The following is an 18994-nucleotide window of genomic DNA, read 5'->3' as shown; positions in this document are numbered from 1 at the left end:
TGTTATAATTAAAATTCATTGATGAGTTTGGCTCTGAATTTTTATTTTCACTCAGGCCGCCGACATTTTCATGCATCCCAGTGCCCTCGACCCACAAGTCCTGTCTCTACAGATAGCAACATGAGTGCTGCTGTAATGCAGAAGGCCAGACCAGCCAAGAAGCAAAAACACCAGCCAGGACATCTGCGCAGAGAAGTCTACACAGATGGTAAGTCCATTGAAACGCATAAAAACATCTATGAATCTCGCCTATTTACCCTGGCGCTCTATGACTAGACAATGCATCCACTGGCATTAGAAATTACATTAAAAATTCATTAACAGTAAGCCTCCTATTACTTAGAGCAAAGATCAACTTTCATATCTTGTCAAGCATCTTCGGTACTTCTAATAAGATGGTTATTTAAGAAACTAAAAAGTGTATATTTTTAATATTTTTAAAAGGTTATTTTGTTGTTGCAAGCACATAGACATTACTGTAGTTGAAGGAATGACAGACAATTCACCTGCATCCCATTCACAGATAAACCTTCCAGAGTGTCTTCTTTTTTTGTCTCCTTTTGGAATTTTGCATTCAAAGAGAAGATAATACATTTGCTTGAATATTCATTCTAACTGTAGTGGTGTTACTGTTATTCTCTGCACCGGAAGGCAAAGCAAATCGTCTTCCTTCATGCCTTCACATACAATATCGACTCTCACTGAAAAGGGAATGCTTGTATTCTCAAGGGAGCACAGGAGAATAATGCAAACATTGTGATGTTGTCTAGAGAAGGCCTTTAATGAAAGTGCCTCAGGTGGCCCAGCATTTATTAAACCGCCACCTTCTCGTTTTATAAACAACCCCAAGGGCTTTGTTGGAAATTCATGTAAGATAAATTTCTCATAGACTCACCCATCTTGTCAAGTTTGCTAAATTTGCTAAAGGGGTGGGGGAAGAAGGGTGTCACAGACATTGTCCCTCACCTTCTGGTCCTCTCCAACCACAATCTGATTAGGACTTTCATTACCAGTCAGCAATTTTTCAAAAAGGGCATCATTTGCCATTATCATATGAAAGCCTAATATTATAGATCCTTATCCAAGGTTACAAGGAGGGTTTTCTGAGGCACTTCTCCCTGTGATTCCTGCCACTTGACAGAAAAATTTAATACAAAGCTCACAGCATGATGAGCACAAGTAATTTTGCCATGAGTGGCTGTCCATGCTATTATCTGTACTTTATTCAGAGTATTTTCTCTCACTTGCATCCATCTGATATTAGACTGCATTAAATACTGGCATGACGCAGCGCACCTGGGCCTCCTGGCTTCTGCCCAGGACTCTTTTGTCAGTGAAACTAAGCTGTCAGAATATTATCTGATTTTGAAGGGTTATTACAGTGGCTTTGTGCATGTTTGCTTCTGTGAAGGGACAAACACTAGGTGTAAATCCCCAAACTCCATCGGCAGTTTTACATTTATGGGACCCTGCAATGGCATTTTACAAGTTTTATAGCTGTCCTATCAGTTTTTATTATCTCGAAGAGAGTGCTCCTAACTGAAAAATGGGTCAAACATCAAACCTCCATGTAAACACATCTAGGTTGAATACAGAAAAGAGAAAATCTGGCCTAAAGATCGGTGTAGCTCTTTCCCACTCTTATTTATACTTGTCTTGAGAGACTTCTCGCACTGAGTGATGCTTCTCCAAAGTGCTTTAAATAATGTAAATATGCCAAGTTAAAGGACATGGTATCACAGGTATAAATTGTGCTATGCTTGAAAATCGTAATCTCTATTTACTGCACCACATTCTATAATACTTTGTTCAGTGTATTTAATAATTAAATTCTAGGGATCCCTGGGTGGCGCAGCAGTTTGGCGCCTGCCTTTGGCCCAGGGCGTGATCCTGGAGACCCGGGATCGAATCCCACATCGGGCTCCCGGTGCAAGGAGCCTGCTTCTCCCTCTGCCTATGCCTCTGCCTCTCTCTCTCTCTCTATGACTATCATAGATAAATAAAAATTTAAAAAAAAATTAAATTCTAACTAATCCCTGCATATTAACTATTAAAACGGGTGATGAAACACCAAAGTTATTTTTTCAAGTCAATTTTAGAAATACCAAAGAAATCTACTGAAATAGTTAAAGCCAAAAATTAATTTGAAATACTATTTGGATTTTTCATTGCTTATTTCACAAAAGTGATTATGCAAAATTATTACAAGATATAATGTAATGTAGAAGCCAATAATTATTTTCACGAAGCCATAAAAATAGGCAAAATGGAGATATGACTAAAGTTATTTTAAAAATTTTAACTTCCTTTCAGCATTTTGATAACCATCTGTCTTTTGGTTATGTTTATCATACAAAAAAGTCTTCAGTATAATTCTGGACACATTCTGATTTGATTAAAAAAATACCAAAATATGTATTATTTTATACATATCTGGGAATGCATATTGATTAGGTAAAATCAAGTAAATGCAAATACTTCTCTATGCATCAAAATAAGAGAAATGCACACATTCTTGATAGCAGTGGTTAAGACGTGGGAACATTGGGTCATTTCCACTGAAATTATTTTCTCAAAATACTATACTACATTTTTTGAAAAACAATTCATAGACCATTTCATGAAGAAACTCAGTGGCAGACACAATTTGTACAATTTATAAAGAGAAAGAAGAGAGAAGAGGAAAGAATTTAAAGAGCTATGAACTGTTAAAATGTAAATTAAACATAATAGTAAGACATGAAGAGTTTTTTCTTTGATTTTTGCTATATAATGATTAAAAGGTTAACTATAATGGACGAGTTTGATTATTATCAATAGACTTCCTTTGTGAACTAATTTCAGAATATAGTATATCAGTCTTGAGTTTGTAGTGTCTTTACTTTGCAAATTTTGTTCAGCTTCTGTATTTTGCTTTTTGTGAGCTATATAAAGAAGGCTAATAAAGAACAGCTAGTCTGATCTGATGAGGAGTGGTTTGTGATGAGCCTTGTCAGTCAGTAGCTGTATTAGTTTTCTAGGGCTGACCTAACAGTGCAGTATAAACTAGATGGCCAAAATATTAGAAATCTATTTTCTCGAAGCTCTGGAGGCTAGAAGTCCAAGATCAAGGTGTTGACAGAGTTGATTTCTTCTAAGGCCTCTCTCCTTGGCTTGTAGATGTACGTAGTCTCCTGGGTCATTTACTTGGTCTTTCTCCAATCTATGTATGTCTCCTAATCTCCCCTTCATATAAGGAAACCAGGTAGATTGTATTAAGGCCCAATTTACTGTAGGACTCAATTTACTGTAATTACCTCTTTAAAGACCCTGTCTCGAAATCCCATCTCATTCTGAGATGCAGGGGGGTTGGGATTTTAGCATATGAACTTTGAGAGACAAAGTTCAGCCCATAGGGCACTGTGACCATACCTTGTTCTGTCGGTAAATCCTCGGCCTCAGTGAGACTTAGGGAGTCCTCCAGGCTCAGCGGAGCACTGTGTGCTGTAGTCACAGTTGACAGGCCGAATCTATTTATTTATCTCATATTTGTGCTTACAAGTCTAACCCAGATGAAGGGTAGGATTAAAATATATGAATATTTATTAGAGGGAGTCTTAGTGAGTTAAAGCCAAGCATAAGTGCATTTCTAGGACCTTCTAATAGATTCTTCCCACCCCCTCTTTTCAACCCTTTCGATGCATTTACATACTTGATTTAAAAACCAAATCTACATTATTTCTCCAGCCCTACTTTTCATAAATTATAAATTCACCACCCTCTTTGCAATGATGTTATTTTGACTTGATTTATCATTAATTATAAGGTCTTGGGACTTTAAGCAGCTAAGTAAGTAAATAGAGTACTGGATCTCCATACTGAGTTAATGCTGGCAGAAATATCTGCATACACATGCTCTTACATTTTACTTGATATACATTATACTGGAATTTGGGATATATTGTATAAAGAGTGATGTTTATAAGATGATATAAGGTGTCTATACATATATGAATCCATGATTCTATTTGTTAAATCCAGTTTGAGCTATTATTGATATATACTGAGTGAAAAGTACTGTTTATCACTCTGTGAAATACAGAATTGTTCATACTATAATGATCTCTACTCTGACTCAGCACTTATCTTATAATACCTAAAAAAATTGTTAACCCATCTGTATGAGAAATAAAACCTACAAGCATTTGCCTCTCATCATCCATTAGTTACAGAAGCAATTATATCTAGGAGGTTAGAACTCTTCTAATTACCATTGGGTTCTCTTCTCCTACCTGTGTTATAGAGCACCTGGTAATAGATTTTGTCTCAAGAGTCAGATTCCTAAGATTTTGTATGCTCTTATAATAGTGGTAATCATCAGCTTCAGTACCTGATGAACCCAGACATTTTATGATTTGGTGATAGTGGCAGTTACTTTCTGCCTGCTTGATAATCTGTGTTTGCAATTTGGAGTTTAAATCTGTAGCAAGGAGATAGTGCAGAAAAGAGCCTGCAGGCACTCACTCCAATTTGCTGCCAGGTATGATCTGAATTTGATTTTTCTCCTTTTTTGCCAGTCCCAGGCTTAGTCTGAACTTAGAACTGCTCTGCCTTGGGTCACTTGGCTTTAAGCCACTCAGTACAGTGTGGTTTTTGACTCTTTACAGTTAAATAAGTAGCAGATAAAGGAGGACTCTCATGATAATACCTTTTTTTAAGTATTGTTTTTTTAAAACATTTTATTTATTTATTCATGAGAGACACAGAGAGGCAGAAACACAGGCAGAGAGAGAAGCAGGCTCCATGCAGGAAGCCCGATGTTGGACTCGATCCTGGGACCTCAGGATCATGGTCTGGGCCAAAGGGAGGCACTCAACCACTGAGCCACCCAGGCCTCCCTGGTTTTTTTTTTGTTTGTTTTTTTTTCAAAGTCCATTAAGGTAGTAGTAAAGAGGAAAACCAGACACAGTGACAAGGGTAGTATATGGTGTAAGGCAAAAAAAAAATTTTGATTTTGTAGAATCAGTAGAAAATTAATGTCATTGTCTGTACTTTGGCCACCAATTTAGGTAATGTTTAGAGGCTATTTATATGAAACTAGAGCATGATGAGCCATTAGAACTAACAACAGCAAAAAAAAAATGCAAGTAGAAGTTGGATTACTTGTAATAATGGAGTCCTAATAAAATAGCTGGTAGGAAGATGGTACATCAAGCCCTCTTTTTCCAAAGACCAGTATGATCAATTTTGATGTCTTAGTTTTAGCATATAATGTCAAAAGGAAATTAGTTTAAAAAAGACTAACATCTACGTATGGGACAATAATGATTAATTCTTTTTAAAAAGTATGTAAGAATGAGAAACACTAGATTAAAACTGGTATTTCCTAGAATCCTTATTGGCTCTTATGTTAAGAATTTCTAAGACATGGGACCCTTAGGCGGCTCATTTGGTTCAGTGTCTGACCTTTGGTTTCAGCTCAGACCATGATCCCTAGGTGGTGGGATCAAGCCCCACATCAGGCTCCGCACTGAGCACAGAGTCTTTTTTAGATTCTCTCTCCCTCTGTCCCTCCCCTGTGCTCTCTCTTTTTCTCTCAAATAAATAAATAAAATCCTTAACAAAAAAAATTCCTGAGACATGATTTTAATATACAAGAATTTCTCGTGCTGGTACATGTTAATGATAGTCAGTGGAACATTGTTAGTAATAGTAAACTATATGGAAACAACCTAAATATTCTTCTGTAAGGATTGGCTAAATAAATAATAATATATTCATAAGATAGAGCATTATACAAACTTTAAAAAAAAAGAGACAGAGCTATATGTACATACATATAGGGAAATGTAAGCAACTGCACAGTTAGGTAAAAAAAAAAATGCAATTCCACCTATGTCAATAAGAAAGGCAGACTGCATATTTTGTGTGTGGTACTTTTTATCATACACCCACATAGGGGTGGGCAGACAGCACTATACAACCCTAGGGGTGGCCATTTTATATAGTCCCTGATGTGAATGATGCTTCCTGGAATTATGCAACTTAGCAGGTCTAATTTGTGTGTATAAATAATTTCTGGAGTGATCTATAGAAAAATATTCAAACTGATTATCTCCACATTATCAATATTGAGGATTTGAAATGGAGATAGAAAGGTATGAGAACTTTCAAGTTCTTATGTACTTTTGATTTATTTTTAGCATGTAAACGTGTGCTTTTTTGTTGAAAATGCTAGTATTAATTTTTTTAATACTAAGCATTTAACACATGTTTTATAAACACTTTTTAGTTGATTTATTCTATCACATAGGTATTCCTCTCCAAATATGAAAACATTACCATTTCTGAAGTCATGACTGAAAAAACCGTACTGATAATTCCCTCTCTGGGCTTGACCTCTCTTGAAACTCAGATTTTATGTACAAAACCTGTTGGACATCTTTATCTAGATACTTCAAGGGCGCCTCCTATTCACTTTCATAAAACTGAACTCATACTCTTCCTCTGCAGGCCATCCCCTCCTTCCTTACCTTCAGTGAAGTTTCTCTCATCCACCTAGTAAAGTATAGCAGAAATCCTAGAAGTCATCCTAGAATCTTTCCTTTCCTTCCCCTACTATATTCCATTGATCATTAAATAATATTGATTTTTCTTCCTTAAGGTCTCTCAAATACATCTCATCTGAACAGCCACCAATATAGTTCCATCCCCTATCATTACTTATCTGAGGTATAACAATAAACTCTTGCCCTCATGGATTCAAGCCTTTCCTTTTAATTCGTCCTCCATACAAAAGGCAAAACAAACTAAAACTAAAATATCTTCATATTCTTCTGCTAAGTTACCAACTATTATTAGGCTATTTCTATTCCCTGGAATATGTATGTAAGAGTCAAAGGTAGCATCTCTTAAAGAAAATTTATTTTCTAGAGACCAATTTTTTATCTACTTTTATCCTTAAGTATAAAAAGTTGAATTATATATAATGTCCAGTTATAATATATAACATTAACTTATATTTATACCAGAGTTTATCTGGCTTAAAACCTCTGGGTGGAGTTGTCTCAGTGGCTTAGCAGCTAAGTGTCTGCCTTCAACTCAGGGTATGATCCTATGGTCCAGTAATCAAGTCCCATATTGGGCTCCTTGCAAGGGGCCTGCTTCTCCCTCTGCCTGTATCTCTGCCTCTTTCTGTGTCTCTCATGAATGAATGAATGAATGAATGAATGGATAAATAAATAAATAAATAAATCTATCTTTAAAAAAAATAATAGCTCTGGGTGCAGATACAGAGTACAGAGATCTCATCATTAAATGGTAGGTTATAAACACAGGAATCAGAAATTAAGAATCTAAGGGCATTGGCCCTGGTTCTGATCATATATAGGTTTGAGACTGAAAAATAACTTAAGGTCATGTGTTTGAGTTTTCTTTTTTACAGAACGAGAAAGGATTTAGGCTAGATTAGAGTTGGCAAATAGGTTTCAACTCAAGTGCCAACCTCACTCAATCTGAAGTGGTTGCCCAAAGAATAAGGGTTTATATCTGGGACCAGCAACATTGTGCTAAAATGAGTTAAGAAGGTATATCATAGTTGGGGGAGGGAATGTTATAGCATATATTGCCATATTAGCTTATCCCAAGAGTAGATCATCTTTAAGTTCCAGCTCTGTGATTCAGTATTTTTCTGCCATACAACAGTGAAAATACATTGAAATTGTTGATCTTCTTTTTCCTTGGTTACCATCAATTATTCTAGTTCATTTAAGTTATATTATCTCACAACTGAATGTGACTCCAATGATAATACTAATATTTAACAATTTTATAAGTGGCAGACTTTTACGCTATTTTAAATATTTCTTTCTAGATCTACCACCTCCTCCGGTGCCACCACCTGCTATAAAATCACCCACTGTCCAATCCAAGGCACAGCTGGAGGTGCGACCTGTTATGGTGCCAAAACTCCCTTCTATAGAAGCAAGAACAGACCGATCATCAGATAGAAAAGTAGGCAGTTACAAGGGGAGAGAAGTACTGGATGGAAGACAGGTTGCTGATATGAGAACCAATCCAGGTGATACCAGAGAAGCACAGGAACAGCAAAATGATGGAAAAGGACGAGTAAACAAGGCAGCAAAACGAGACCTTCCACCAGCAAAGACTCACCTCATCCAAGGTACTGATTTCTTCAAACAACAAGTAAATACAGATTGAACACGTGTTTGCAAGTTGTACTGTTAGGTTCTCTTAGGCCTAGTGAAAAATAGAAGATTTAGAAATGTACTCTCTAATGGAGGAGATAAGCATGTACTCAAATAATTTTAATATAATTAAATTAAATATGTAGCATCATATAAGACTTCCTTGGAGAAGTGCCAGCTGAGTTGGGTTTTAAAGGAAAGCATGATTTCAACAAGTTAAATGGAGAGAAGAGGATAGCAGGTAAAGGAAATAGGTGGAGAAGAAAAAATGGGAGTGGAAAAACAAATGTTTGGTGAACATTGATTTCTAGTTGAGCCAGACACAATATACGAAAGGTAAAACTAGAAAGGCAGCCAGGCCAGATTGGGAAGGTCGGGAATGTGATCTAGGGTGCGGGATTTATGATATAGACAGTGGTGAGCCAGCAAAGAGTTTTGAAGAAGAAATGACAAAATCAGAGTTTTATTTTAATTTTTATTATTTTTTTAATATTTTATTTATTTATTCATGAAAGACACAGAGAGAGAAAAGTAGAGACATAGGCAGAGGGAGAAGTAGGGTCCCTGTGGGGAGCCCAATGCGGTACTGGATCCCAGGACCTCAGGATCACTACCTGAGCCAAAGGCAAACACTCAACCACTGAGCCACCCAGGTGCCCCACAAAATCAGACTTTTAGAGAAATAACTGGTAGCACTCTATAGTTAAGGAAGAGACTGGACTTCTGTAGGTGAAGGTATCAGAACATTGTAACATTTCTAGGTATAAACTATGAAAACACTGAATTAAAATAGTTGTGTGGAAAAAAAGGAAAGAACCTACATTGGCATTTCAGAGATGGAACCATGTTGACTAATTCAAAGTAGAAGAATAGAATGAAATTATGGAGTAAAGCAAAAGTTACTCAAATGTTATTTAGATGGCCCTGTTGGCTACTAGAACCTAATTGTACTGACCAAAGTAGGAAAAAAAAAAAAAACAACAACAACAACAACAACAACTCAGAAATGTCTTAGGGAAAAGAATTTCAATTTTGAATGGATTAAGGTGCTGCTAAGAGCACAGATATGAAGAAAATCAATAAGACTTTAGAGAATTAAGTTTAAAGATCAGGAGAAAGGTCATGAGTAGAGAGTGGGATTTCAAAACGGCAACACAGAGGGAAAAATTGCATGAATTACAAAGGCTAAATTATCTGCAGTGATATACTGGTTAATGTCGACCAATCAATTCTCTGGGAGGAAAACAAAGCAAAACCCTAATTTGTAGCCATTTACTCACTTCTATTGGGTAGTTACTTACAAGGTGGCTGGTTTCAAGCTGCTAACATGAAGTCAGTGAATGTGGAGTTGGGAAGACTGGGTACTTTTTTTAAGCATGTGAGCCAGCTCCAACATACCAATAATCAGCAATGATTATATTCAAAGGTTAGTCACAAGAATGACTTTCTATAGTGGAAACTGAGATGGATACACCAAGAGATATAAAATAATCAAGATCGCCAAGCCAGAGAGAATAGTATCCTAGAAAGAATGGTGGAGGAAATTTTAAGATAGAAAGAAATCTAAAATGCCACAAGTGAAAGGTGGATATCAACAGGAGGTGGGGGTTGGGGGCGAGAATACATGAGGATTTTGCAATATATTATTTGTGGGTGGTATTCAAAAGAACTGTTTTTAGTATTGTAATCAGAATAGAAGCCAGACTGTAGGGGGTTCCAAAGTAAATGGAAATTGTGGAAGGGAAGTGGTGAGCTCTTTTCAGAAGACTGGGAGGAGAACAGGTTGGGACGAGTTTGCCAGGAAGGCAGACTTTGTAGAAATACTTTAGGATAGGATTATTATAGGCGAAAGAGAAGAAACCATTTAGGAGAAAGAAATATAATAAAAGGGGAGATTGATGGAAAAAGTCAGAAAAGAGTGGGAGGGAAATGAATCTTAGAAACCTGTAGGGGGCACATCAACTACTAGTGTATTTTAATAGATCTATCGTGGTAAGGTTAGACCGCAAGCTCTTATTCTGTTTATTTTGGGCACTTGATCATTAGCAACTTTCTGTCAAAATGGGAATCACTTTCATTGTTCTGTGACAGGAAGCCTGAACTCTTAATCCAAGCATGGACTCAGCAGTAAAGTGATGATTAAAACTACATTTCAGTCAGATGCCTCTACTATGTGACTGCAAAGTACTTGGTGTCATCACCACAATCCAAAGTTTGAAAAACTTAGCTGACTTTTTATCAGTTAAGCAAAAGGTGATCTGGCTCTGAACTTTTGATCCATACTATACTCTAAGTAATGATTTATAAATATAATGTCATGACATAAATTATAAAGTTTATATGTGCCCTGAAAGTATAGACTAATTTGCTGCTCTAAGGAAGCTTCCCCCAAAGCAGGTGGATTTCTTCAGGAGAAAATTGTACAAGGGGAAGATCTTGGTGTATGCACAATTAGAACAAAGAGATGAAATTATTTCACCAATCTTTAGAGATTTAATAAGTTGTCCTGTGTGTTATATAATTCCAATATAATTGGAACCATTAATCTAGAAACAAGAAACACTATTTTATGGTCAGCATTGAGATACACTGACCAGATTTTTATTTCATAGGTCTTGCTTTCCCAAATTCTTATTTGAACCAATACCCTATATATATGTGTGTGTCATTAAATGATCATTTCTATGCACTGCTGTAATTTTCACCTTCACAATTTAGTTGACATTATTTAAAATGAGAGAGGCACTGTGATTTACATGGGTAATGAATGGTCATTTTTAATTAAAGAGAGTGGTCTTCTAGACTTGAATGACTGATCTTTTTGCTGACATTTACCTCAATCATTTCAATTTCTTTCTACATCTATCAGACATCCACTGTGTTATAAAGCATTGTACTGGTCCTGAGATTTACATGTAAACATGAACCTTGACCTCAAGAAGCTTATAGTTAGAGACAAAAATAGGTAATCTGTAGATTCATAGATATATTCATATTTGGTGTAATGTTAATGATGCCATACTTGGAAGTCCAACGAAGGGATGGTTAGTCCAGTCTTGTAAGGTATGTAAGGCAAAGAAAGACTTATTGGTCTTTCCTGGTGAAAATGACACAAAAGCTGAGTGTTCAAGGTGGGCGAAACTTAAGTTGTCTAAGGAAAGTGGATAGATTGTTTTGTGAGAGAAACTCAGCCTGAAAAACTCTGAGGTACATTGAGAAAATTATAAGAAATGCAGTGTTACTAGATGGTAAAGACGGTCAAAGGGGAAGCTCTTGAGATAAATGTAAGATCAAGTCATAGAGTGCCTGTAGTTCCCATAAGAAGGCAGCTGAGTGAATATGGTTTAGAGAGGAATGACTCAAGACAGGGATCTGTTAGCAGGTATTTCCATCCCTGGACAAGAGATGTAGAGAATACAAACCAAGCTATAGAAGCAGAAATGAATGAGTGGGAAAATTCACAATTTGACATTTTTTAGTGTTAAAAATCAGATTCACCTTTGCATATTTGAATGTGTGGAAAAAAGGACATTTAAAGAGTACTGGCAGGTTGTTGGAAGGCAGGGAAGACTCTAAGATAATTTCAGTTTTCTATCTTTGTTGTCTTAATGATTAGTATTATCATTAACTAAATTAGGGAATACAGAGAGGGAAGAAAAGAATGGACATGATGAAGTTGACGTTTGACATACTGAGTTTGAGGGATAACTGAAGAGGAAATTTTCAATACAGATCAGGAGTTGGAAATATAAATTAAGGCTTTATCATGATAAAATATTAATTAAATCTACTCATTCATTCACTCAAAACTATTTATCAATGACCTATTATATGTGAAGCTGAAAGTATATCAAAACACAAAACACAGAAATGTAACTGCTGTCATGACAGTTATATTCTAGAAAAGGTTACAATCCATGAGAATGGATGAAATTACCCAAAGTGAGTGGAGGAAAAGAATGTAGATATACACCAGGCTAAAAGTAGAAACCTCCAGGCCATCAACATTACATAAGAAGAGCCCACAGAACACTGGCCAGGAAGATAAGAGAACTAGAATCTGGGAATAGTGATGTTTAAACTAACTGATGGTGGTTTCCAGATAAAGGGCCGTGAGACATAAGGAATGAAACATGATTAGCATTATCAAAATCAACATTGAATTTTCTCTTTCACTGTAGTAATTAGGTCATGGATAGATTTCAGTGGGAATCATAGTAAACAGGAATTGTGTCTACCACTACTGAGTCCGAATTGCTTTAAGAAGCTTTGCTGAGCTATAAGGACAGGAAGATGGTATTGACTCATGTGGAGCACAGGTTTAGGGGAAAATTTTGAGCAAGAGAGAGATTTTATATTATAGTTTGACAAAAATTAAAGTCAATGGAGAGGAAAAAGTCAATGATGGAACATGGACAGGATATGAAGGTCACAGGAGTCCAAATGCTGTGAAGCGAGGATACTGGAACAGTGCTCTTCATGAACTGTGAGACCCCAACAAGTCCGATTCTGGATTAGGTGTAGAAATTGTGATGAGTAGAATGGAAGGAGAAAGGTACCATAAAGGAAGACTAAACAAGTGACATGGGTAGATTGGTTTGGCCATCCCAGAAAGAAAATATTTTGTGCAAAGGTCAGGGAGTATTGACTTAGAACTGGTGCTGGTTGGGCCAGAAGGAAGCCTTCTTCATTCTACAGGAGAGAACGTGGAAACCTCAGGGGAAATCAGATTTCATTCAGGTAGTGTGGACATTAGAGGAAGCATTTGGGGGCACATAGAAAAGTTGGTTTTCACATGTTTGGTGTCCAAAGAGTATAGTGGACAGGCATCGGAGAGAAGTTAGCAGCTGGAGAATGCATCAGTACAAGCAGCACCTAATTTAAAGCAGTATGGAGATAGAAATTCAAGAGATGCCGTTTAATTCGAGTGAAATGCATTTTGCGGTAACAGGGATGTCAGGCTTCTAAGATTCAGAGCTCCACAATGTAAATATGATGTTGAAATTGAGGTTGACATCTTGGTGTCTGGAAAGTGAACATGGGCTTGGTTCTGTTTTAGTAATTTGAGGAAACTGGGCTTTGTTTCTATCAATGCCTTGAAATAATCCTTCATATTTTGCACAAGGATTTCACAGTCCCCTGTTTTTACATCAACACTAGAAGCTCCTCTGGGTATAGATATTTTAACACTTTTTTAGAAAAGAGGAAACTAAAACCTAAAATAATTGGAGATCCTATAGTGAAGGATAGAACTGGAAGCTAAGTCTGACTCCAGCTTTGGTTTACCTCCTTTAATGATGTTGGTCCCCAGTGAGTTTGAGGTAGGACAAGAACTTGTGACTGAAGGCAGCTTGAATGCCACCTCACTACCAGGAAAGACAACAAGACTTGTTATATTGTTTTTTAGGATGGTGCTGCCTTTTTAATTATTGTTATAAAATGTCCTCCTTTATTCCTCAAAAACACTGATGCTTCCGCATTCAGAAACAGTCACAAATGATGTTACTTTATGCAATGAAAATGTACAGTAGTGTTCATGTGCACGTATTGCATTTCATTACACAGAGGATATCCTACCTTACTGTAGACCTACTTTTCCGACATCAAATAATCCCAGAGATCCTAGTTCTTCAAGCTCAATGTCATCAAGAGGATCAGGAAGCAGACAAAGAGAACAAGCAAATGTAGGTCGAAGAAATATCGCAGAAATGCAAGTTCTTGGAGGATATGAAAGAGGAGAAGATAATAATGAAGAGTTAGAGGTATCTAATTTTTTTCCCAAGTTTCTCAACATTATACTAGTTGTTATATCAGTCTCAAAATCAGGAATATTTATCAGTCTACAGAAATGTTACTGTTTTACTACAAACCCTAATATTAGTGATCGCAGAGACTAAAATTCTGTTAATTTTATGATTTTCTTGAAACGTTTCCAAAGTTCTAAATGGTGATAACAATTTCTTTTTAGATCTGGAGGTCATAATTATTTGTAGATATTCAGTTAAGAAATTTACATGGCAGACATGTCATTAGGAAATAACTATTCATCTAGATAATATATTGCACAGTATTGTATTAAGGTAGGTTATAAAAACCAGTAAGGTGACAGAGGGATAAGGATTTGAATGAGGGCGCTTAGCCTATGTTAACTGCCACCCTGGTATCACTGCGGTTAATCTGACTGATTTGGCCAGCTATCTTCCACCTTCATTCTTCTGATAATGGGAACCTGATCCTTGGCACTCACCTTCCTGGGTGGAGGAGGATACTTCTTGTGTCAAATACATACTCCTTTTTTGGAATTTATAGTGACAAAAGATAGAATTGGCAGTAAATCATATCATATCACAAAATCACGTCCTATTTTTAAGACCATGTTTTCTCCATTTAATAAAGGAAAAACAAGTTGAGGGCAAATTTCTCTTCTTACAAATATATTTCATCCCAAGTAAATTGTTAAATGAACGTTACACTAAACTTTGAAAACTAGAAGATGAAAAATTTTAAGAAATGATGTCTAATTGATTTTTCTTTAATGTCCAAAGCATTTTGATTTTGAGGCTTGGGATAAGATTTTTCTTCCTGCAGTTGTTATGAGAGGTTGTCTTATAAGTTATTTTATTTGTTGTTTTTTAAAGTAAGAGAACCTTTCTGAGGAACAAAAAGTCATCATACATAACTCTAATACTTAAACCCAGGAAAATTTGAATTCTAATGTTGAGTTGGGGCTGGGGGGAGTAGAGAAACCTGCCTTCTACTGCTCCTCGTTCCTCTGTGCCACATGCCTCAATACCGAGACAACACACAGAACAATTTGGTATTTGTAGAGAACTGTTGGATTTTCTTTCTTTCTTTTAAAATTTATTTATTTGTGTGTGTGTGTGTGAGAGAGAGAGAGAGAGAGAGAGAGAGAGAGAGAGAGAGAGAGCACAGGAGCAGAGTGAGAGGGAGAAGCAGAAGCAGACTCCCAGCTGAGCAGGGAGCCTGATGCAGGGCTTGACCCCAGGGCCCTGAGATCATGACCTGAGCTGAAGGCAGACCCTTAACCAGCTGAGCCACCCAGCACCCTGGATTTTCTATCAAAACCAACTAAAGACAAATAAATGAGTTGTCATGAGCACCTCCTAACCTATGCCGGGGAATGAATGAAGAAACACAAACTATACGGTTGAAAATATGTAAATCAACATAACAATAAAAGTCTACTCTAAGGTTTATTTTCAAATTTAACAAACACTTTTCTCTTACAGGAAACTGAAAGCTGAAGACAACCAGAGAGGCTTATGAGATCTAATGTGAAAATTATCACTCAAGACGCCTCATGTCTGATGACACATGACGCCAGATAAAATGTTCAGTGCAATCAGAGTGTAAAAATTGTCATTTTTATTCCTCTTATTAGAATACCATTTTTAAAAATTTTATTGGAGTTTTATTGTTGTTGTTTGATCCTTATCCCTTGAAGAACTCCCTTATTCCCCTCACTGTTGGAACAAACCATTACACCTTACTTCCAGCAAGGGAAGTATTTGACTTCTTGCTTCAGTCATCAGCCAGCAAGAGAGAACAACACACTTCTTTTGCATTTTGCCCCTGAGATATGGCGTTGCACTGCTTACATACCAAGCCAATTTATAGCAAAGTATTGATCAAAGAATCAAAATTGATTAATCAACCTCATGCCAAGGGCTCTCAAGATATAATCCTTCTATTACCAACTGCTAATGCAAATTAAAACATAGTTCATTTTAACATGATTTTAAAATCAGTCTTTCATACCACCCTCTGCTGGGAGAAAATAAAACATAACAAAGGCAGAACAACCACAAATCAATTTGAATGGGGTAGAAACATTGTAAATATATGCTCTTTGCAACCCCTGGTGGTACTTTATTTTGTCTTCATTTCAACCATTGAAGTATACTCTTTTTGGAAATATACTTTTGGATAAGTAGGGGTAAGCCAGTTGGATCTTCTGGTTGTCTAGTCATTGTCATAAGTAAGCCTAGCAAAAAACCTTGTTCTATTTTTCAATCAAATGCAATTATAAATGCATATTACAAACAAATGGATGTTTTTAATGACCAATTGAATAAGGACATCCCTATCTTAACTGGCCTAAATTTCTTCTGGTAGTGTCAGTTCAACTTTCAGAAGTGCCACTTAAGGAAGTTTGATTTTTGTTTTTGTAATGCACTGTTTTTAATCTTTTTTTTTTTTTTTTTGGTTTTAAAAGCACAATCACTAAACTTTATTTGTAAACCATTGTAACTATTAACCTTTTTTGTCTTATTGAAAAAAAAATGTTGAGAAGCGTTTTTAACCTGTTTTGTTCATGCTCTATGTTTGTATTTGGAATATTTGAATGATGACAGATGGTGAAGTAACGTGCGTACTTTATTGTGGGCCATGAACCCAATGGTTCTTGCTTTTTCTGGACTGAAAGAAAAAAAGGTTTAAGTTTGTTGTGGCCAATGTTAAAACTTATAAGATTGTCTTATAAGCTCAAAGAGAGGCATTACTTGCTTTGAATTGCCAAATGATGCCCTCTGACTGTAGATTTTTATGATCCTTTTTTTGTTGTTATAGGAATTTCATTGACTTAATAATTGGTGCTATTTGAGGAAAAAAAAAAAGTACATTGATTCATACACAGGTGTCAGGCCTGACCCCACTGGAAAACAAAGCCAAACAAAACTGAACCACAAAAAAAAAAAACAAAAAAAGCTGGTGTTCACCAAAAACTAAATGTGTTCACTTAGATAATTTGAAAGTTACATAGAAAGGGTGTGCAGTACTAAGGGAACAATCCATGTGATTAATGTTTTCATTATGTTCATGTAAGAAACCTTATTTTTAGCCATAATTTTGCATACTGAAAACCAATAATCAGAAAAGTAATTTTGTCACATTATTTATTAAAAATGTTCTCAAATACATCATTCTTTCTTGTGTTGATTTCTTTTTTTTTTCATTGTGTGATCAAATTTATTCCATTTAATCACAAAGTTGTGCTGTCTTAACATTTCACCACTAACTATATAATCAGATGAGTAAAAATTCTGCTTTCTGAACAACCAAGGGTTTACTTATAAGGAAAAATTCTCATTTTATTCCATGGATATTAAAGATACGAGATCAATCAAACCTAAAAGTTATTTATCATAGAATACCATTTTAATATTAATGTTGTGCTAAAACATTTATATGTATCTGAATTTCAGTTAACCTATTTATGAAATAGTTAGGATTCAACTATGATAAATCTAATTTGTGAAGTCTGTGCCACTTACATTCCATCAGTAAGAAAATTACATTACCCAAAATATTTATTAGTAACTTTCTGCTTTCTTGTTTACAAATTCATGTGAAATTTTAACAACTCTATTCCTATCATATACTAGGTTGAACATTGTTTATTAGACTAAGATTACCATATTCTAGTATTAACTTTGCATAGATGAGATGAGCAATAAAATCAATAAAGGTTTTTTCCTATGATATATATATATATATATCATCATGTATGTGACTATATATATATATACACATATATATATAGTTAAATTTTGTGCTGATCACAGTTTGAAAAACTGGGGGAAAGAAAAGAAGGAAGATGTATTTTGAAGTTTAATTTTACAAAAATGGAGTAATCACCAGCATCTACTTAGGTCCAAAGGTCAAGAAGTCAGTTCCCAACTATTTCAAGGGAAACATTGGAGAGATGTGTTTAATGGCCTAATTTTAATCTTCCCTGTTGAGATGACTATAAATTAGTCTCTGTTTATTTATATCATGTGATATTCATACAAATGATTTGTATCAGAGGGCCTAGGTTTGAGTCCTGGTTTTGTCACAAGCTCTGTTTCCATTAACATGTTACTTAACCTCTGAGTCTCAGGTTCTTCACCTGTGAATTCAATAATGCCTACCTCATGGAGCTGTTGTCATGATTTAGCGAGTTAATGTATATGACATGGACTCTGTAAACCGCCCCCCCCAACAATATAAGGTAATGTATTGATAGACTGAAATTCATTGCACACATTCTATCCTCACTTTTCACATGTAGTTTGTTCCTAAAACCTTGCAAAGAGTTAAAAACATATCAAGTTAAAAACATAAGTGTGGTAAAAGGATGGGGGTGATTCTATTTCCGGTGAGTAAATTCACTGTGAAATTCCTGATTGTGGAATAAATTCTTGGTGTTTTGTTGTTGTTGTTGTTTCCTTGCTTTTGGATTCTTGAGGGCCATATAATGGGTGGTGATGTGGTGTTTTCAGTACATATTTCACAATTCAAGTGTGCAAGCATGCTGCTTGAGTTCAAAATAACTGTATTTACTGTATTTTGGCTACCATCCTGCTTAGTGGCAGAAAATATCATTTTCTTCTAGATGAACTCCATCATTTCTGACTTCCTGGTCATTCCAGATATAACGTCTGGATCTTCTCTTCCCTACCCTCTCTACAGGGTAACATCTAGATTCCAGAGGCTCTTCTTGTTTAGAAAGTATGTGTGGTGGTGAGGAGGGGTGACAGTAGAGACTTTTGACATTTTTGCTGGTGCCCAAGTTTCCAATGCCCATCATTTCTCAGAACTTTTACGCTACTTCTTCATTTTCTCTACCTCGATGTCCCTTAGTCATTGACACTCTTCCTAATACTTCTAAGCCCTTTGATGTAGGTTGGGTGTAGGGAGCAGAGAGTGGGACTTTTATATGCTCTTCCATGCTATGCTGAAGCTCAGGAGACTTAGGTGTGAGGTCCCTTCCTTGGGCCTCACAATAAACTACTGTGTCTCTTTAG

General features: G+C 36.0%; 1 protein-coding gene across 2 annotated transcripts in view; it reads left to right on the top strand.

The window, feature by feature from the left end:
* Positions 1-17123, top strand: part of ROBO1 (roundabout guidance receptor 1) — a 1146492-nt gene extending 1129369 nt beyond the window's left edge. For both annotated transcript variants that reach the window (XM_041735102.1, XM_041735103.1), the window contains 4 exons: positions 56-208; positions 7853-8161; positions 13752-13948; positions 15437-17123. In XM_041735102.1, coding sequence (XP_041591036.1) covers positions 56-208; positions 7853-8161; positions 13752-13948; positions 15437-15451 — 674 coding nt within the window. In that variant the 3' untranslated portion in view covers positions 15452-17123. The remainder of the gene's footprint in view (positions 1-55; positions 209-7852; positions 8162-13751; positions 13949-15436) is intronic.
* Positions 17124-18994: the final 1871 nt, after the last annotated feature.

This window comes from Vulpes lagopus, chromosome 20, assembly GCF_018345385.1.
Source record: "Vulpes lagopus strain Blue_001 chromosome 20, ASM1834538v1, whole genome shotgun sequence".
Lineage (NCBI taxonomy): Eukaryota > Metazoa > Chordata > Mammalia > Carnivora > Canidae > Vulpes > Vulpes lagopus.
This window is presented reverse-complemented; position numbering and strand designations above follow the sequence as displayed.